This window comes from Perca fluviatilis, chromosome 2 (assembly GCF_010015445.1).
Source record: "Perca fluviatilis chromosome 2, GENO_Pfluv_1.0, whole genome shotgun sequence".
Lineage (NCBI taxonomy): Eukaryota > Metazoa > Chordata > Actinopteri > Perciformes > Percidae > Perca > Perca fluviatilis.
In genome coordinates, this window is record NC_053113.1 from 9779738 (window position 1) to 9798592 (window position 18855).

At 44.0% G+C, this 18855-nt stretch overlaps 1 protein-coding gene across 2 annotated transcripts in view; it reads left to right on the forward strand.

Moving 5' to 3' along the window:
* The window catches only part of clip3 (CAP-GLY domain containing linker protein 3), a 47096-nt gene extending 29107 nt beyond the window's left edge, over positions 1 to 17989 (forward strand). The window contains exons 7-15 of one of the 2 annotated variants that reach the window (XM_039780891.1): positions 1019 to 1255; positions 5909 to 5959; positions 6979 to 7114; positions 8010 to 8165; positions 9562 to 9693; positions 15328 to 15451; positions 16130 to 16197; positions 16825 to 16897; positions 17785 to 17989. In XM_039780891.1, the coding sequence (XP_039636825.1) occupies positions 1019 to 1255; positions 5909 to 5959; positions 6979 to 7114; positions 8010 to 8165; positions 9562 to 9693; positions 15328 to 15451; positions 16130 to 16197; positions 16825 to 16897; positions 17785 to 17839 (1032 nt within the window). In that variant the 3' untranslated portion in view covers positions 17840 to 17989. The remainder of the gene's footprint in view (positions 1 to 1018; positions 1256 to 5908; positions 5960 to 6978; positions 7115 to 8009; positions 8166 to 9561; positions 9694 to 15327; positions 15452 to 16129; positions 16198 to 16824; positions 16898 to 17784) is intronic. The other variant, XM_039780892.1, reaches the window with a different exon arrangement.
* Positions 17990 to 18855: the final 866 nt, after the last annotated feature.

Consider the following 18855-nt stretch of genomic DNA (forward strand, 5'->3'; position numbering starts at 1 on the left):
AGGGCTCGGTTTACACCTATCACCATTTCTAGCCACTGGGGGACCATAGGCAGGCTGGGGGAACTCATATTAATGTTAAAAAACCTCATAAAGTGATGTTTTCATGCCATGGGACCTTTAAGTAGTACTCCCGTGACATGAAAATATGTTTCCTCTGTGAAAGTCTTATGTTTTCTCTTTAAAGGTGCAGTAGGTAAGACTTGTAAAACTAACTTTCTGTCATATTTTGCTGAAACTGACCCTATGTTCCAGGAGAACTACATAAAGCAGGTAATTAAAATAAAAATCCAGCTCCTCTGGCTCCACCTACAGCCTGTAGTGGGATTTGCAAAAATCCACAGCTCCCTGTTCAGATGCACCAATCAGGGCCAGGGGGGCGTGTCTAACTGTTGAGATGGACCAATCAGGGCCAGGGGGGCGTGTCTAACTGTTGAGATGGACCAATCAGGGCCAGGGGAGGTGTCTTAACTGTTCAGATGCAACAATCAGGGCCAGGGGGAGGTGTCTAACTGTTCAGATGGACCAATCAGGGCCAGGGGGAGGTGTCTAATTGTTCAGATGGACCAATCAGGGCCAGGGGGAGGTGTCTAACTGTTCAGATGGACCAATCAGGGCCAGGGAGAGGTGTCTTACTGTTCAGATGGACCAATCAGGGCCAGGGGGAGGTGTCTAACTGTTCAGATGGACCAATCAGGGCCAGTCTAACTGTTGAGATGCACCAATCAGGGCTGGGAGGGGGTGTCAATCACTGCTCATGCACACGCATTCATCCTCCCTTGTGGGGGGAGGGGCTTAGGAGACCGTTTAGGGGCTTTAGCAGAAAAGGAAGGAGAGGGACTGAGAAGTTGTTGATGTTAAAGTTTTTGGGCTAAGTCCCAGATCTTCACAATCTCACCTACAGCACCTTTAACTTCTTCCAGGACATGAACTCCGCTCCAACGTAGTAAAATCGAAAGCTAACGAAGCTGCCGTCTTCTTCTTCTTCTTCTTCTTCTTCTTCTTCTTCTTCTCTCTGCAGAACGATAAGGGCCAGGTCCCCGGCGAGGTAGTTCCTGACCCGATGGACATGAGTCTGGACAAGGCGGAGGCCGCCATGGTGGCCAAAGAGCTGAAGCAGCTGCTGCTGGACGCGGTGCCTCTGAGCTGCAACCTTCCCCGAGCCACGCTGGCCAACTACGACAACATCCCCGGAAACCTGATGCTGACCTCGCTGGGGCTGAAGCTCGGCGAGCGCGTCATGGTGGACGAGATGAAGGTCAGAGGCGATATTATTCTTTTACGCCCAAAATGTCCACCAGACAGACAAAATGGAGAACGTGTGTTTAAGGGGATTCTGAAGCCAGAGGTGGAAAGAGTTAACCTGACTCCAAAAGAAAGTTCTCCAATGGAAATATTTAATATGATATTTAATTTCATAGCATTATTCTGACTAAACTTGGACAGTCTGTGATTATCCATCAACATCCTCTGATCTTAAATATTAGTCAAAATTATTCATATTCATGCTTTCTTAACTAAAACAAATTACATACAATTGCATATAGGCTACATGAGGTTTATTGACCATAAATCCCCAAAATAAGTCTAAAAATAGTGGGAATAAGTTGCTGTTAGTGTACAGTGGTGGTAGTTGAAAAAAGCGCAGAAAACATTGAAAAAAACATTGAAAAGAGACAAAAATGTTTACAAAAATGTGGAAAAATATGTGCCAAAAACGTCAAAAGTGCCAAAAAAAAACAAATTTTCCATTTTGACCCAGAAGGACAACACAAGGGATGATTTACTTTTGAGTTCAGGGCTGACGTTCATTAACCTGACTCCACCAGATTGGATCGCTTCGCATTTGCTCGACTATATCCATCTGGGAACTTACCGTTGGAGAACTTTTGGGAAGGGGGCAAAAATCCTGGTTTGCTGATTGGATAAACCATCTGTCTATCTACCACCTATAGTTGGTGATAGACAGGCCAAATCAACCAATCAGATCAAACTTTACATTACATGTCATTTAATTGACGCTTTTATCCAAAGCGACTTACAATTGCTATATTACAATTGCTATATTAGAAGTCGCACGCCTCTGGAGCAACTAGGGGTTAAGTGCCTTGCTCAGGGACACATTGGTTGATGTATCTCAGTGGGAATCGAACCCTAGATCTCCCACACCAAAGGCACGTGTCCCATCCACTGCGCCATCACCACCACCATCAAACTCTTGCCGAAACCAGTCGGGAGAAGAGCAAAAACATCTTTTCCTCCGAGAAAAGCCTCCAGTGCTGTTTTTATTTTTGCTCTTCTTTCAATGAAGGAATACTTTCTAATTTGGATAAAACTTGCTGCGATAGCTACGCTCATCTCATCTGTGGAAGCCCCCACGTTGTTTAAGACCGAACGGTCGCTTCTCGTTGCGTCACACCTAAACACGCCTCAAAACTCAACGCTGATTGGTCGGCCGTTTTGGCGAATGGCTCCAAATTTTCTCTTATCTCAAGATGCCAGACCTGATCTGCGAAGTGGAAAACTGGAGCTCGCCAGATCAGGACGCTCTCACGAGGCAGGAAGGAGTTGTCCTCGGGTCAAAACCATTTAAAAAAAAAATTGTTTCAGAAATATGGGTTTCTTTCAACCAAAATACACCAAAATAACATGCATGTATGTCGTATGGGTTCCATGCAACATACATGCATGCCAAGGGCCAAGGGACTTTGGGCGGAAAATAGCACTCGTGCTACAACCTGGTACAATGCATCTCTCCTTGTTCACATACAGGAAAGTGTTTTTTTAAACTGCAGTTACGTGACATTCAAAGCAGAATTTGGGCAGATTTACCGACTCTGAGAATCAGAAATTCCCCCAGAAGAAGCAGCAGAGAGAGAGTTTTCATTCAGGCTGTTGTTAAAAATAAAATGTAATCATTGTGTTGCTTGAGTTGCTAAATTCTCTGATGGCTAAAGGAACTCTTTTGATGACTTTTGTAGGGTTTCGTGTCAACAAAAATGTGACAAAAATCAACAAATTTACAAAAAAGGTGACAAATGTGAACAAAATCAGCCAAAAATGAGGAAAGAAAAACTACCAAAATGTTAAAATAAAGTGACATGCAGTAACAAAAAGCACGTCAAAAAACTCTCCATGTCTGGCCCCTCGGTGGGATTCTCTTTTTCCAGTGTGTACAACGCTGGCTGCACAGATTATGCAGACGCACACCGCTACGATTGACTGACACACACACGCACACACACACACATGCACAGACACACACACACACATTGTTAAAATCACACACAGGACGCATTATTAGTCTTTCTACATGGGTTTAGTTAACGATCGGGCTATAATGAGACCACGTCGGCTATGTAATCGCTGACAACTGGGACAATTTCATAGTGGTTGGTGTAAACCGGGACATTTTAGCGTCCCGACAGGCTTTTGTCGGGACTCGGGATCGCGCAATTCGAAATCAGGACTCTTCTGGTCACCCTACCATTGACTGTTACCGTCGTGTCACGGGAACTTCAAAGAAAATGTAGTAATGCATATTACTACAACTGGTGGTGGATGTCGTCGATGCACTTGCATCATTAGGTTTTGCTTTTTTAATTACAAATCTGTCCATTTAATTCTCACTCTGATTACCTAACGCACATGCACGCACTGTGGGGGGGGGGATGGAGGCGTTTTCATCCAAGAGACGCTGTGATTGGTGGATAGGATATGGAGCAGGGGGACTGACAGCGACATAACCAATCACATTATGACAGACGCTCCACTTAGCACCAATTTGCAATGTTTTAATTTTAAATGAATGCAGCCTAACTGGCAGTCTGGCACATGTAGTGTGCTCAGTGGGTGCTCGGTATTTTCCGTGGGTGCTCGAGCTCCGGAGCACCCACGGTATCGGCGCCTCTGAAAAGTGTGCCATTCATAATCAACTCTCTACCTATCTCCACCAGAACAACCTTCTTGATCCCCACCAGTCTGGCTTCAAGGCTGGTCACTCAACAGAAACTGCCCTCCTTGCTGTCACTGAGCAGCTTCACATCGCTTGAACAACCTCTCTCTCTTCCATCATCATCTTTCTGGACCTTTCTGCTGCCTTCGACACAGTGAACCACCAGATCCTCATTTCGACACTCCAGGATCTGGGTGTTTCAGGCTCTGCGCTCTCTTTGCTCACATCTTACCTGGCAGACCGAACCTACCGGGTAACTTTGAGAGGATCTAGCTCAGAACCTTGCCCACTCAAAACTGGGGTTCCTCAGGGATCAGTCCTGGGTCCCCTCCTCTTTTCTCTGTACACCAACTCTCTCGGATCTGTCATCCAGTCGCACGGCTTTTCTTATCACAGCTACGCAGATGACACCCAACTAATTCTTTCCTTTCCTGAGTCTGAAACTCAAGTAGCGGCACGTATCTCGGCCTGTCTGACTGACATCTCTTCTTGGATGTCCGCACACCATCTGAAACTCAACCTTGACAAGACTGAGCTCCTTTTCCTTCCAGGGAAGGGCTCGCCTACCCAAGACCTGACTATAACAATCGACAACTCTGTGGTAGTCCCCACCCAGACTGCTAGAAACCTGGGTGTGACACTTGACGACCAACTCTCCTTCACTGCCAACATTGCTGCAACCACCCGATCGTGTAGACACATGCTGCATAACATCAGAAGGATACGTCCCCTTCTAACACACAAGGCGGCTCAGGTTCTGGTTCAGGCTCTAGTCATCTCACGTTTAGACTACTGCAACTCCCTGCTGATTGGCCTGCCTGCATGTGCCATCCGACCCCTGCAGCTCATTCAGAACGCAGCAGCTCGACTTGTCTTCAACCTCCCCAAGTTCTCTCACACTACACCGCTCCTCCGCTCTCTTCACTGGCTACCAATTGCAGCCCTGCATCCGCTTCAAGACACTAGTACTTAGATACAGGGCCGTGAACGGATCAGCCCCAGCTTACATCCAGGACATGGTCAAACCATATACCCCAACCCGCTCACTTCGCTCTGCATCAGCCAAACTGCTTGCTGCCCCCTCACAACGAGGGAGAACTAATCACTCAACGAAATCCAGACTGTTCACTGTCCTGGCTCCCAAATGGTGGAACGAGCTCCCCATCGACATCAGGATGGCTGACAGCCTACACATCTTCCGCCGAAGGCTAAAAACACATCTCTTTTCCGACTGCACCTCGGATGAAAAAAAACAAATAAAAAAAAAACTCTTGAACCTGCACTTTCATGTCTCTTTGTAGCTTTGCTTACTTAAAGCTAATGTATTTGCACTTAATACTTGTTGTCTCGAGTTTGTACCTTCAAAGTTGAAAGCACTTAATTGTAAGTCGCTTTGGATAAAAGCGTCAGCTAAATGACATGTAATGTAATGTAATGTAATGTGTGTTCCCGCTGTGTGAGCTCTGAACAGTGTGTGTTCCCGCTGTGTGAGCTCTAAACAGTGTGTGTTCCCACTGTGTGAGCTCTGAACAGTGTGTGTTCCCGCTGTGTGAGCTCTAAACAGTGTGTGTTCCCGCTGTGTGAGCTCTGAACAGTGTGTGTTCCCACTGTGTGAGCTCTAAACAGTGTGTGTTCCCGCTGTGTGAGCTCTAAACAGTGTGTGTTCCCGCTGTGTGAGCTCTAAACAGTGTGTGTTCCCACTGTGTGAGCTCTGAACAGTGTGTGTTCCCGCTGTGTGAGCTCTAAACAGTGTGTGTTCCCGCTGTGTGAGCTCTGAACAGTGTGTGTTCCCGCTGTGTGAGCTCTGAACAGTGTGTGTTCCCACTGTGTGAGCTCTGAACAGTGTGTGTTCCCACTGTGTGAGCTCTGAACAGTGTGTGTTCCCACTGTGTGAGCTCTGAACAGTGTGTGTTCCCGCTGTGTGAGCTCTGAACAGTGTGTGTTCCCGCTGTGTAGCTCCAGAGAGACCAGGGCAGAGATGACAGCCCGGCTGCAAAGCTCCAACAGGTTGGTTGGACCGGGCGCTAACTAACTGAACTGACTGCTGACCACTCTTACGATACCTTCTCTTCCTGTCACATGACAAATGAAAACCCTTTCCCCTTTTTAAAAAACACAGCAGCAGACACTCTCAGACTATCTCAGCTGGCTGTCCGTAACCAATCTGGTGCCCTAGGCAAGATTTCAGCTGCTTATGTTCCTTTTTTCATACATTTATAGCATTTTTTGTCCCTTTTTTCATGTTTTTGGTGCTATTTCAACATTTTTGTCGTTATTTTCAATGTTTTTTTGCTTTTTCAATGTCATTTTTTTAAGACGTCTTTGTCACTTTTTATGTAATTGTTGCTGTTTTTGTGACATTTTTGGCCTTTTTCCGAATTGTTTGTTGCTTTTAGTCATTTGTTTCTTATTATTTTTAACTTTTCTTTACTCATTTGGACTGCCGGCACCCCTAACATTTGCCTATACTGCCTGTGCCACTGGCCGGCCCCTGGACTATATCTGCCTCCATGCAAACCTGACCAGCTAACGGACGTCTGCAGTCATGTGTCCGTCCTGGCAGAGATTTCAGCTGCTTATTTTGCATTTTTTCATACATTTATAGCATTTTTTGTCACTTTTTGGCACTATTTCAACATTTTTGTCGTTATTTTCAATGTTGTTTTTGCTTTTTCAATGTTTTTTTCGACATTTTGGATGCTTTCTCAACGTTTTTGTCGTTTCTTTAAGACGTCTTTGTCACTTTTGATGTAATTGTTGCTGTTTTTGTGACATTTTTGGCCTTTTTCCGAATTGTTTGTTGCTTTTAGTCATTTGTTTCTTATTATTTGTAACTTTTCTTTACTCATTTGGAAGGCCAAGCGCCCCTAACATTTGCCTATACTGCCTGTGCCACTGGCCGGACCCTGGACTATATCTGCCTCCATGCAAACCTGACCAGCTAACGGATGTCTGCAGTCATGTGTCCGTCCTGGGAGAGATTTCAGCTCTAACTTCAGATCTTTATCTCTGTGTCTCTTTCTCAGCCCGGCACTCTGAGGTTTTGTGGCACCACGGAGTTCGCCAGCGGTCAGTGGGTTGGCGTGGAGCTGGACGAGCCCGAGGGGAAGAACGACGGCAGCGTGGGTGGAGTCCGCTACTTCATCTGCCCTCCGAAACTAGGTAACAGCTGCTGCCACGGTGCCTGTGAGCAAGTCACCGACTCAAACAGGATGATGGAGTTGCTTAGAGCTGCAAAGATTAGATCGAATAGTTGCCAAGTATTAAATTCATCGGCAACTATTTTGATCATCAATTCATTGGTTTGAGTCATCATGTTTTCATGCTAATCGAATGTGTCTCTAGCTTTAAACAAGCTAACGCAAACCGCTGATTAGCTGCTAACGCTAGTAGTCGGGGCAGAGGGTAAATCACTCAAAAAGATATTTTATAAAGACAGTACCGTTCACGTATACAGGCGAGCGCCATCTTGGGAAAACAGCCACGATCAGTCGAACGACGAACGCCGTGCTTGAGCTATGTTACTGGTTGCACAGCGTTCAACTAAACTATCATTTTAATAAACTGTCTGTACACTTACAAAGTTCTCAATGCTTCGGTTTACATGCAGGGACCCTCATTATGCTACCGTGGAAGTGTGGTGCTATTTTGAGCCTTGTTAGTGGTGTAGAAATAGAGATTTCTTGTTACTTTACTCGTGCCCCGACGACTAGCGTTATAAGCTAATTAGCGGTCACAAAACTGGTCACATTTGATTAGCATGAAAACACATCCCAGAGAACGGTCGACTCGGTACACACGTGTTATTAACCCCTATAGGTTCATTTTGCACCATATTTGGCCTTTATACAATCATAAAAATGAGCATAGCGGACCGTTTCTATTGCATTGAGTTCAAAGGAGAATTTTAACTCTTGTGACTCAAACAGATTAATCCATTATCATAATAGTTGGCGATTAATTTAATAGTTGACAACTAATCGATTCATCTTTGCGGCTCTTTCCATGTCTGCTGCCTTTGAGGCTTCAATGTGTTTTGTGCTTCTCTGCCCTGCAGGGATATTTGCCCCGGTGTCAAAGATTTCCAAAGCTGTGGATCAGGCGCCTTCATCGGTCACCTCGACCCCGCGGACGCCCCGCATGGACCTGGCCTCCCGCCTCGCCGGGAAGACCAAGAAGGAGAAAGAGAAGAAGGAGAAGCAGAGAGAGAAAGGTATAGCACAGCTCTGATGGGCTCTGTGTTTCTGGAGGATTAGTAAATGTCAAATAGAGCCAGACCGATATATTAGGCATTGTCCAAACTATCGGTATTGGAATTTATAATGGCCAATAAATTAATATTTGAAGGTCCCATGGCATGGGGCAGTTGGTCAAGGCCACACCCCCACTCTCCACCTTGCCCCCCCTCTCTCCTCCTCAATAGCTACAGACACATAAATGGCACATCCTAAGGAAAGCTCATTGTGGGACTGGCTCTAGTGGCTGTAATTCTGCACCAAGGGAAAGAGACTTCAGATACAATATTAGGGGACCACTAAGGCCTATATAAAAGAGACTTCAGATACAGTATTAGGGGACCACTAAGGCCTATATAAAAGAGACTTCAGATACAGTATTAGGGGACCACTAAGGTCTATATAAAAGAGACTTCAGATACAGTATTAGGGGACCACTAAGGTCTATATAAAAGAGACTTCAGATACAGTATTAGGGGACCACTAAGGTCTATATAAAAGAGACTTCAGATACAGTATTAGGGGACCACTAAGGTCTATATAAAAGAGACTTCAGATACAGTATTAGGGGACCACTAAGGTCTATATAAAAGAGACTTCAGATACAGTATTAGGGGGCCACTAAGGTCTATATAAAAGAGACTTCAGATACAGTATTAGGGGACCACTAAGGCCTATATAAAAGATACTTCAGATACAGTATTAGGGGACCACTAAGGTCTATATAAAAGAGACTTCAGATACAGTATTAGGGGACCACTAAGGCCTATATAAAAGAGACTTTAGATTCAGTATAGTATTAGGGGACCACTAAGGTCTATATAAAAGCATCCAAAGAGCACCATGTCATGGGACCTTTAAAAAATAAAATAAAAACGGACAAAACCCCCTTCAACCATGTTCTGAGTGTTGCCGTTACATAGTTCGTCCACCAGAGGGCGCTCTACAACGTCTCTGTTTGCAACTCTGTTGGCAACTCTGTTTTTTTATTATTATTATTTTAATTCAAAGGACTTTAAGTTTCATATCTTAAGTTTGTATTTTTATACATTTCATTTATCAGAACTTTAATATATCTTGATGTTCTGTTGTGACAATAAAAGTGTATTTTTAAACTGCATAATCATATTATTTTAGTGAGGACTCATAAATAACTACAAATAACTAATGTTAGGGAAATCTGTTTTGTTACACGTTTTTGGATTGGCTGATCAGATATCATATTTTGAAATCACCAAATATTTGTATCGATATCGGTCTTAAAAATCCTTCATCGGTCGGGCTTGAATGTCAAACAAATTAAATGCATTATACGCTGACAAATCCGTTGGGAATCTTTGTGGTACAGTACGTGTGTCTGCTGTGCGTCCTCAGCTCAAAAGAAAAAGACGTCAGTCGCCAGTCTGGACCCGGAGGGACTGAACGTGGAGGTTGGAGACCAGGTTCTGGTGGCCGGACAGAAACACGGCATCGTCCGCTTCTACGGAAAGACAGACTTTGCTCCAGGTCTGTCTGCTGGGCTTCAACCTTTCTTCTTCTTTATTTTTTATTTTATTGGTTTATTTGATAGGGACCATGCATATTTATGAACATTGTTGTATAAAAACTACTTAACTACTTAACTAAAGCTACGTTTACACGTGGCCGGCTATTTTCATTTTCATTTCAACCTCTCCGTTATCAAAGATAACATCGTGCACAGCTGTCAGTTTTCTGAAAAGTGTTCGTTTACACGTACCCTATATATGCCGTCAATGCAGTCAAGAGCACGCCAGACCTGTAGGTGGCGGTGTAACGAGACTTGTAGGTGTCAGTGTAACGAGACCTGTAGGTGTCAGTATAATGGTGTAACAGACCTGTAGGTGGCGGTGTAACGAGACCTGTAGGTGTCAGTATAATGGTGTAACGAGACCTGTAGGTGGCGGTGTAATGAGACCTGTAGGTGGCGGTGTAACGAGACCTGTAGGTGTCAGTATAATGGTGTAACGAGACCTGTAGGTGGCGGTGTAACGAGACCTGTAGGTGGCAGTGTAACGAGACCTGTAGGTGTCAGTATAATGGTGTAACGAGACCTGTAGGTGGCAGTGTAACGAGACCTGTAGGTTTCAGTGTAACGAGACCTGTAGGTGGCAGTGTAATGGTGTAACGAGACCTGTAGGTGGCAGTATAATGGTGTAACGAGACCTGTAGGTGGCAGTGTAACGAGACCTGTAGGTTTCAGTGTAACGAGACCTGTAGGTGGCAGTGTAACGAGACCTGTAGGTGGCAGTGTAACGAGACCTGTAGGTGTCAGTATAATGGTGTAACGAGACCTGTAGGTGTCAGTATAATGGTGTAACGAGACCTGTAGGTGGCAGTGTAACGAGACCTGTAGGTGTCAGTATAATGGGTAACGAGACCTGTAGGTGTCAGTATAATGGTGTAACGAGACCTTTAGGTGGCGGTGTAACGAGACCTGTAGGTTGCGGTGTAACGAGACCTTTAGGTGGCGGTGTAACGAGACCTGTAGGTGGCGGTGTAACGAGACCTGTAGGTGGCGGTGTAACGAGACCTGTAGGTGTCAGTATAACGGTGTAACGAGACCTGTAGGTGGCGGTGTAACGAGACCTGTAGGTGTCAGTATAATGGTGTAACGAGACCTGTAGGTGGCGGTGTAACGAGACCTGTAGGTGTCAGTGTAACGAGACCTGTAGGTGTCAGTATAATGGTGTAACGAGACCTGTAGGTGTCAGTATAATGGTGTAACGAGACCTGTAGGTGTCAGTATAATGGTGTAACGAGACCTGTAGGTGTCAGTATAATGGTGTAACGAGACCTGTAGGTGTCAGTATAATGGTGTAACGAGAACTGTAGGTGTCAGTATAATGGTGTAACGAGACCTGTAGGTGTCAGTGTAACGAGACCTGTAGGTGTCAGTGTAACGAGACCTGTAGGTGTCAGTATAATGGTGTAACGAGACCTGTAGGTGTCAGTGTAACGAGACCTGTAGGTGTCAGTGTAACGAGACCTGTAGGTGTCAGTATAATGGTGTAACGAGACCTGTAGGTGGCGGTGTAACGAGACCTGTAGGTGTCAGTGTAACGGTGTAACGAGACCTGTAGGTGTCAGTGTAACGAGACCTGTAGGTGTCAGTATAATGGTGTAACGAGACCTGTAGGTGGCGGTGTAACGAGACCTGTAGGTGTCAGTATAATGGTGTAACGAGACCTGTAGGTGGCGGTGTAACGAGACCTGTAGGTGTCAGTGTAACGAGACCTGTAGGTGTCAGTATAACGGTGTAACGAGACCTGTAGGTGTCAGTATAACGGTGTAACGAGACCTGTAGGTGTCAGTATAACGGTGTAACGAGACCTGTAGGTGTCAGTATAATGGTGTAACGAGACCTGTAGGTGGCGGTGTAACAGACCTGTAGGTGGCGGTGTAACGAGACCTGTAGGTGGCGGTGTAACGAGACCTGTAGGTGGCAGTATAATGGTGTAACGAGACCTGTAGGTGGCGGTGTAACGAGACCTGTAGGTGTCAGTATAATGGTGTAACGAGACCTGTAGTTGGCGGTGTAACGAGACCTGTAGGTGTCAGTGTAACGAGACCTGTAGGTGTCAGTATAATGGTGTAACGAGACCTGTAGGTGTCAGTATAATGGTGTAACGAGACCTGTAGGTGGCGGTGTAACGAGACCTGTAGGTGGCGGTGTAACGAGACCTGTAGGTGTCAGTGTAACGGTGTAATGAGACCTGTAGGTGTCAGTATAATGGTGTAACGAGACCTGTAGGTGTCAGTATAATGGTGTAACGAGACCTGTAGGTGGTGGTGTAACGAGACCTGTAGGTGTCAGTGTAACGAGACCTGTAGGTGGCGGTGTAACGAGACCTGTAGGTGTCAGTATAATGGTGTAACGAGACCTGTAGGTGGCGGTGTAACGAGACCTGTAGGTGGTGTAACGAGACCTGTAGGTGTCAGTATAATGGTGTAACGAGACCTGTAGGTGGCGGTGTAACGAGACCTGTAGGTGGCAGTATAACAAGACCTGTAGGTGGCGGTGTAATGGTGTAACGAGACCTCTAGATGGCGGCGTAACGAGACCTGTAGGTATCGTGAACGAGACCTGTAGGTGGCGCGAACGGCCTGTAGGGGCTTAACGAGACCTGTAGGTGGCGGCGTAACGAGACCTGTAGGTGGCGGCGTAACGGAGACCTGTAGGTGCGCGTAACGAGACCTGTGGCGGTAGGTGGCAGTGTAACGAGACCTGTAGGTGGCAGTGTAACGGGACCGTATGTGGCGGGCGTAACGGAGACCTGTAGGTGGCGGTGTAACGAGACCTGTAGGTGGCGGCGTAACGAGACCTGTAGGTGGCGGTGTAACAGTGTATTGAGACCTGTAGGTGGCAGTGTAACGAGACCTGTAGGTGGCGGTGTAACGAGACCTGTAGGTGGCGGTGTAACGAGAAGCTCAAGCCCACGTTAGCCAATCAGAATCCCGAAAATAGCAACAACAGCAACCAATCACTTCCTCTCTCTCTCTCAGCTGCCTAAACCTCCGTTTGTCTCAGTTTACGTGCAAAACGAAGATTTCAAAAATCTCCACTCTGGCCTGAGTTTTTAGAAAGACTCGTTTTCAGAGGAGAATTCTCCGTTTGCGTGTAAACGAAGGGAAATGTCTCAGTTTGTAAAAATAACCATGTACGTGTAAACAGGGTCTAAATATGCCAGAATTAGTAAAAAATAACTACTTTCCATCTGCAGTCCCTAGGCAGGTGACATAAGACTAACATAGAGACAACCAGCAGTCATACAGCGCTCATTCACTATACATTAAAAGGTATTAAGGTACACATAATGGTGACATTGACAAAACAATGATGACAAAGATGTTATTCATCCACCTCTATACTGCATTCGATTTAGCAGTGAAAGTGTCTGGGTAAAGAAACGTGTGACTGTTAAACATGAATGCATCTCTGGTTTTCTAGAAGCCACCGTTTTAAATGAGTTTAAAAGGTGTTGAATGTAGGACACTCTCTTATTAGGAGGGGAGAGCTATTCCAGAGTTTACCTCCTATTATTGACAACACGTTTTGTCCAAAAGTGGTGCGTCTACACTGTAAAAACGAAAATGTTGTGAAAACTCAAATTTTCAAGGCAACTTACTGCACTAGATTTTTGAGTTTTGAGGCCAACTCAAACTCCTACGTTTTAAAAATAGTTCAGCCAACTAATAATGTTTTGTTCAAATAATTAACTTTCATATGCTGTGCCAACTAATAATGTTTTGTTTAAATAATTTATCTTTCATAGATATAAAAACTTAAAATCTTAAGTTTCACATACTAAATAATTCAAAAAACAGTCATGTCAACTAATTATCTTTTGTTCAGATAATCAACTTTTGTGTGTAAAAACTAAGTTTCGACTTCTAAAAAAGCCCCCGTGCAAAATAGGGGCCCATCTAAAGCTGCGGATCTTGCATCACTTGACATAAAAAGGGCCACTAGTGAAGTGACGTGCCGCAGAATACTGGCTGAAAGAAGCCTATTACTGCTCAAAGTCTAACACTGCAAAACTCCAGCTCTTCTTATCAAACGTAACAGTCACTTACCTCATGGTTACAAATGTAAACCAGCACAACAATGACAATTACCAGGCAACAAAACATTACATTCTAAGCAGACACGTTTAATAAACGGAATTCATAAAGTTAGATTTGTATTTTGAACAAACTGCAAACTTTTCAGCAAAGTTTGACACAACCATTTACTGCCTTGCATCATGGGAATTGACCAGCCAATGAACCACCTGACTGCAGTACGCAAATCGGAGTTCAAGGCATAGAGCAGGCCGAAAAGGTAGGCAACTGAAAACCCCTGCAGAACTGCCCAGGAAACCCTGTTTTAGCGTGGAGCATGAAAAGAGTAATTGACCTGGCCTCAATTTGAGTCTAACTACAATTTCAAAGTGGCGCCCCCATACATTTTGAAGTGAGACCAACTTATCACAATAAACTTAATACAGTGAGTTGAAGTAACTACTTTAACAAAGTTTATAATGCAATTATGTGTTTTTTGTTCTGTTTAATTGAAAATCAAAGTAAGATGAGCAATTTCAAGTTCTCGTTTTTACAGTGTAAATGGTATCACACAGTCCCCCTTTTACAGAGGCCCGTGTACTTCCTCCGCTTTCAAGTCTCCGGATGAAGCCATGCAGCAGAAGGGGGGGCAAGATTGTACAACAATTTATATATCAAACAAGCATACCTGAAATGTTTAAAATTTTCAAAACTTAACAATGTATGTCTCTTTAAGATATTGCAATGGTGAAATAACAATGCCTTTTTATCAAAATGTAGTGTAATGAGTAGTTATGCTAGTTAATGACCAGTTAGTAAAGACAATACTCAAAATGTGAAAAGATCATAGTATATAAGAACAACTTGGCATCTTTGGTGTCAAGAAAGGGCCTAATTTGTTTAAAGGTGCCCTGCTACACGTATTTCATGACTTTGTGGTGATGTCTGAAGGTCTACCGTGGACTCTGTAACCTTGGTTACCTTGTTTCAAGCCATTCTAGCGTGGTATAGAAAGCCTGCAGGAAGACTCGGCTCGATTTGTGCCAGTTCTCATTAATATTCAACGAGCTAAGCTGTTTGAATCTGATTGGCTAACAGCTAGCCAATAGGAGCCTGCCTGTCAGAATCCTTTACCCCAGCCCAACTGGGCGAGCTCATGAATAGTAATGAGCTCAGGCAGTATGATGTCAGACTGACCAGCTGTTGTGATTGGTCTGATTTCTGTTCAGTAACTAGAGCTGACAGAGGAGGTAGCAGTTCATTTTCACATTCACCACATAACACACACATATATGGACCTCACAGATTTCAAAAAATGCAAGTAAAAACGGTTTTGTATGGCAGGGCACCTTTAAAATTCTGCAAATTAAATGTAACTTTATTTGCCACCTTTTTTACATGACTTTTGAATGTTAGGGTGGAGTCATATATGACTCCTAGATACTTGAATTCATTATTAATATCAAGCTCCTGTCCTCTAAGGAAGTCGTCTCGCTGTAGACTTTGAGAAAGTGACTGTTTCCACCGGTCAGTGAAGACTTTAAGCAGGTTTGACCTGAGCTGCTTGTGTCCCTGCAGGTTACTGGTTTGGTATCGAGCTGGATCAGGCGACGGGGAAACACGACGGCTCGGTGTTTGGAGTCCGCTACTTCAGCTGCCTGCCCAAATATGGAGTGTTTGCTCCACCGTCCCGGGTTCAGAGGTAAAAAGACAACACAGAGTCTGTTTTTTTTTTTAAGTTTCTCTTTTCATATTCTGTAGAACCAAAATTACTAATATAGCTTTGGTGCGTGAAAGACTAAAAGGTATTTTCTGACAGTATCTCAAAGTGCTCATGTTATGCTCATTTTCAGGTTCATAATTGTATTTAGAGGTTATATCAGAATAGGTTTACATGGTTTAATTTGAAAAAAAACCAACATATTTTTGTTGTACTGCACATTGCTGCAGCTCCTCGTTTCACCCTGTGTGTTGAGCTCTCTGTTTTAGCTACAGAGTGAGACATCTCACTTCTGTTCCACCTTTGTTGGGAGTCGCACATGCGCAGTAGCTAGGTAAGGACTACTAGCCAGTCAGAAGCAGAGTATGAGGGCGGGCCCTGACAGTAAGGACTACTAGCCAGTCAGAAGCAGAGTATGAGGGCGTGCCCTGACAGTAGCTAGGTAAGGACTACTAGCCAGTCAGAAGCAGTTTGTGAACAGTGTTTTCTGTTGTAGATAGTAAGTCCCTTTGGGGGGGACTTTAGGCTTTTTCACTTTGTAAACCTATAACATGCACAAAAAAGATATATAACACAATAAAGGAAAGGGGAAAAGCCAAAAAAACATAATATGAGCACTTTAAAGTCTCCAATAAACTGTTTTTATTGTTGCTTTGTCAGAATCGGAGGCCCTAAAGAAGGCACACAGAACAACAACTCCATGGTGAAGAAAGTCCACCAAGTCACCAGTAAGTATCTGTCACCGTACTGTTGTATCGAACTGACGTTGATGTCGTTTTCACGTTGGTGGTATTATTCAACTTTTGAATGAAATTCCCTTTTTTATTCAAATCAAACCCATTTCCACTTTTCCGACCATTGCAAATACTTAATCTTTGTGTCGTCTTCACTGTCGTCTGCCATGTTGCGCCTCCATCTTTAAAATACATTACCCAAAGAGGGACATACCTCCTCCTTTCACACTTTTACACTCAGTAGCTCTGTGATGAATGCCAGGGGGAGATTACTTGCTCTGCCGGCAGATTTGAAAGCCTATTGAAGATGGAGGATAACGCTGATACTTTACTAAACATTAGCTTGCATTCGTTTGGGAACCTGATAGCTGATGTTAGCAATGAAATGGTACCAAAATAACGAAAATTTAAAACTGTTATTACACTGGAAGGAACACTCACGGACGAAGTCCTACTTCTTGGAATAATACGGCCACCGTAGGAGTTAAAATGCACTCAGAATGGGATGGGCTAGAAAGTAATATTCAGTTGGTTGTCATATACAATTTCAACGCTAGATGGGAGAAATTCTTACACAATGGAGCTTTAACCGACTATTTCCCGGTTGTTTTTGTCCTGCAGTGTCACAGCCGAAGCGTAACTTCAACGCGAAGCGTTCGCCCAAAGACCTGACCTCCGAGAGCTCCATATCCAGGTGGGAACAAATAATAATACATGTCAGGCTGCAGTCACAGCACAGCTGTTCACATCCAGTTCTTACCTTCTGCCTAAATACAGTATATCAAAACGATTCTTCGGCATGGGGGATTAAAGTCAGAGAAGTAATATATTCTCATGTTTACGTCTTGCACAGCTCAGGATGGTTGTGTGAATGCTAAGTGGAAAGAAAAGTAACTTACTCAGGTACTGAACTTAAAAAGGTTTTGTCTACTCTTCTACATCTCAAGGAGGGAAATATTGTAGGTGTTTAACTCCACTATAGATGTTTTTGTCTATATATTTGGCTATAGTTACTTTACAGATTGAAATATAGGTAAATTATCTCCCACTTTCCAAAGATCGTTGTTCCCATCAGTCACTTATACACAAAAACATTGGAAAATAGGGTTGAAAAAAACGGTAGTTACCCTTTAAGTAAAAGTAGTTATAATTCAGGAGTGTTAGTTGGTCAAGTGGGAGATAATTTACCTATATTTCATTTTAAGAGACATTTTCAATGCAGGACTTTTACTTGTAAAGGAGTATTTTTGTATTGCACTATTACTTTCTTTACTAAAGTGACCTTAATAAATGAGATTTAGTTAGGGTTAGGGTTTGACATAGCACTATAGCCATTAAAATGTGTGGTTTATGTGATATTTCTTTGCTTTTTCAGTCACTTATGAGACATTTTTAATTAAAACCAAATCTAAAACCACTGTTCCCTCCTCCTCCTCCTCCTCATCCTTCTGCCTTTCTTCTTTTTCCTTCCCTCCCAACTCCTCTTCCCCTTGTTCTTCTGCACACTCGTGCTTCTCGCTCCCGTTACCTTCCTCCTCTTCCTCCTCTTCCTCCTCCTTTCTTCTTCTTCTTCTCCTCCAGGCTGCTGTTCTGCTGTTGGTTTCCGTGGATGCTGCGTGCTGAGATGCAGTCCTAACCACGCCCTCCTCCTTCCTCCTCTACTTCTCCACCAGATCAATCTCTCCGCTCTACTTTCTCTTCATCTCTCACTTCTTTTGCTTTTGGTCTCTTCAGACGTTCACTGTCGTCAGTCAGACTTCTCGTAGTGAAACCCCCGTCCCTCTACTCTCTCGTACTCTCAGCCCAAATCCCTCCAATTTAGCCGTTCTATAGCAACATCTATTGTGCCTTGTATCTGATCAAAATGTCCTTTATTCCTTTAATGAAACCGAGGATCCAGCTCAACTAAAGCAATCCCAATATATCTTCTTTAGCCCTCTATACGTCATATCATGTAGCTTTTTCATCTTGTTGTCCCGGCTTTGTCTATGTTTGGGATAACAAAAATCACATAAAACATCACTTAGTGCCGCTGCGTGTTTGGTTTTTGCTCAATTTGGGTCTCACCAGCTAGCTTAAAAATAGGAATTAATGCTGATGTTTTCACTTGTGGATTGCAGCTCACAAACGTATGCGTACAGTATACTCATAATATATTCTGCATAGAACACAGACAAAATGACTTTTGCCAAAACAAATGCCGCAATGGATTGTATACGTTATTCATCTAACTAGGATGTCGTGACAGTTGTCAGAGAATTACTGGTAGCGTTAATCAAAATGCATCTGATAGTTCATCAGCTACTTCTGTCACGTTGAGATTTCAAGTAACAGTTTCCAAAAACAAAATAAAAGCCGTTTCCTGATTTTTAACTCTGGGCAATGTCCGGAGAATCAGGTGCGGGAATTTTCCGCAGTTTCCCTTTCTCACATGTAGCACACCGTGTCAGCCGCGTTCTCACTTCCTGCAAATGCTCCGTTAAGGTTTTGGCGAGGGGTGGCGCCTGAGTAGAGCGTACAAAAGGGCAGGACATGATGCGGATTACACCGCGGCTGCCTAGCCCGTTTCGTTATTTGGTCATAAACAACCGAGTCTCTTGCAGTTCCCTTGAATATGTCTGACAATTTGTAGTGCATTGCCATACCTGTCTG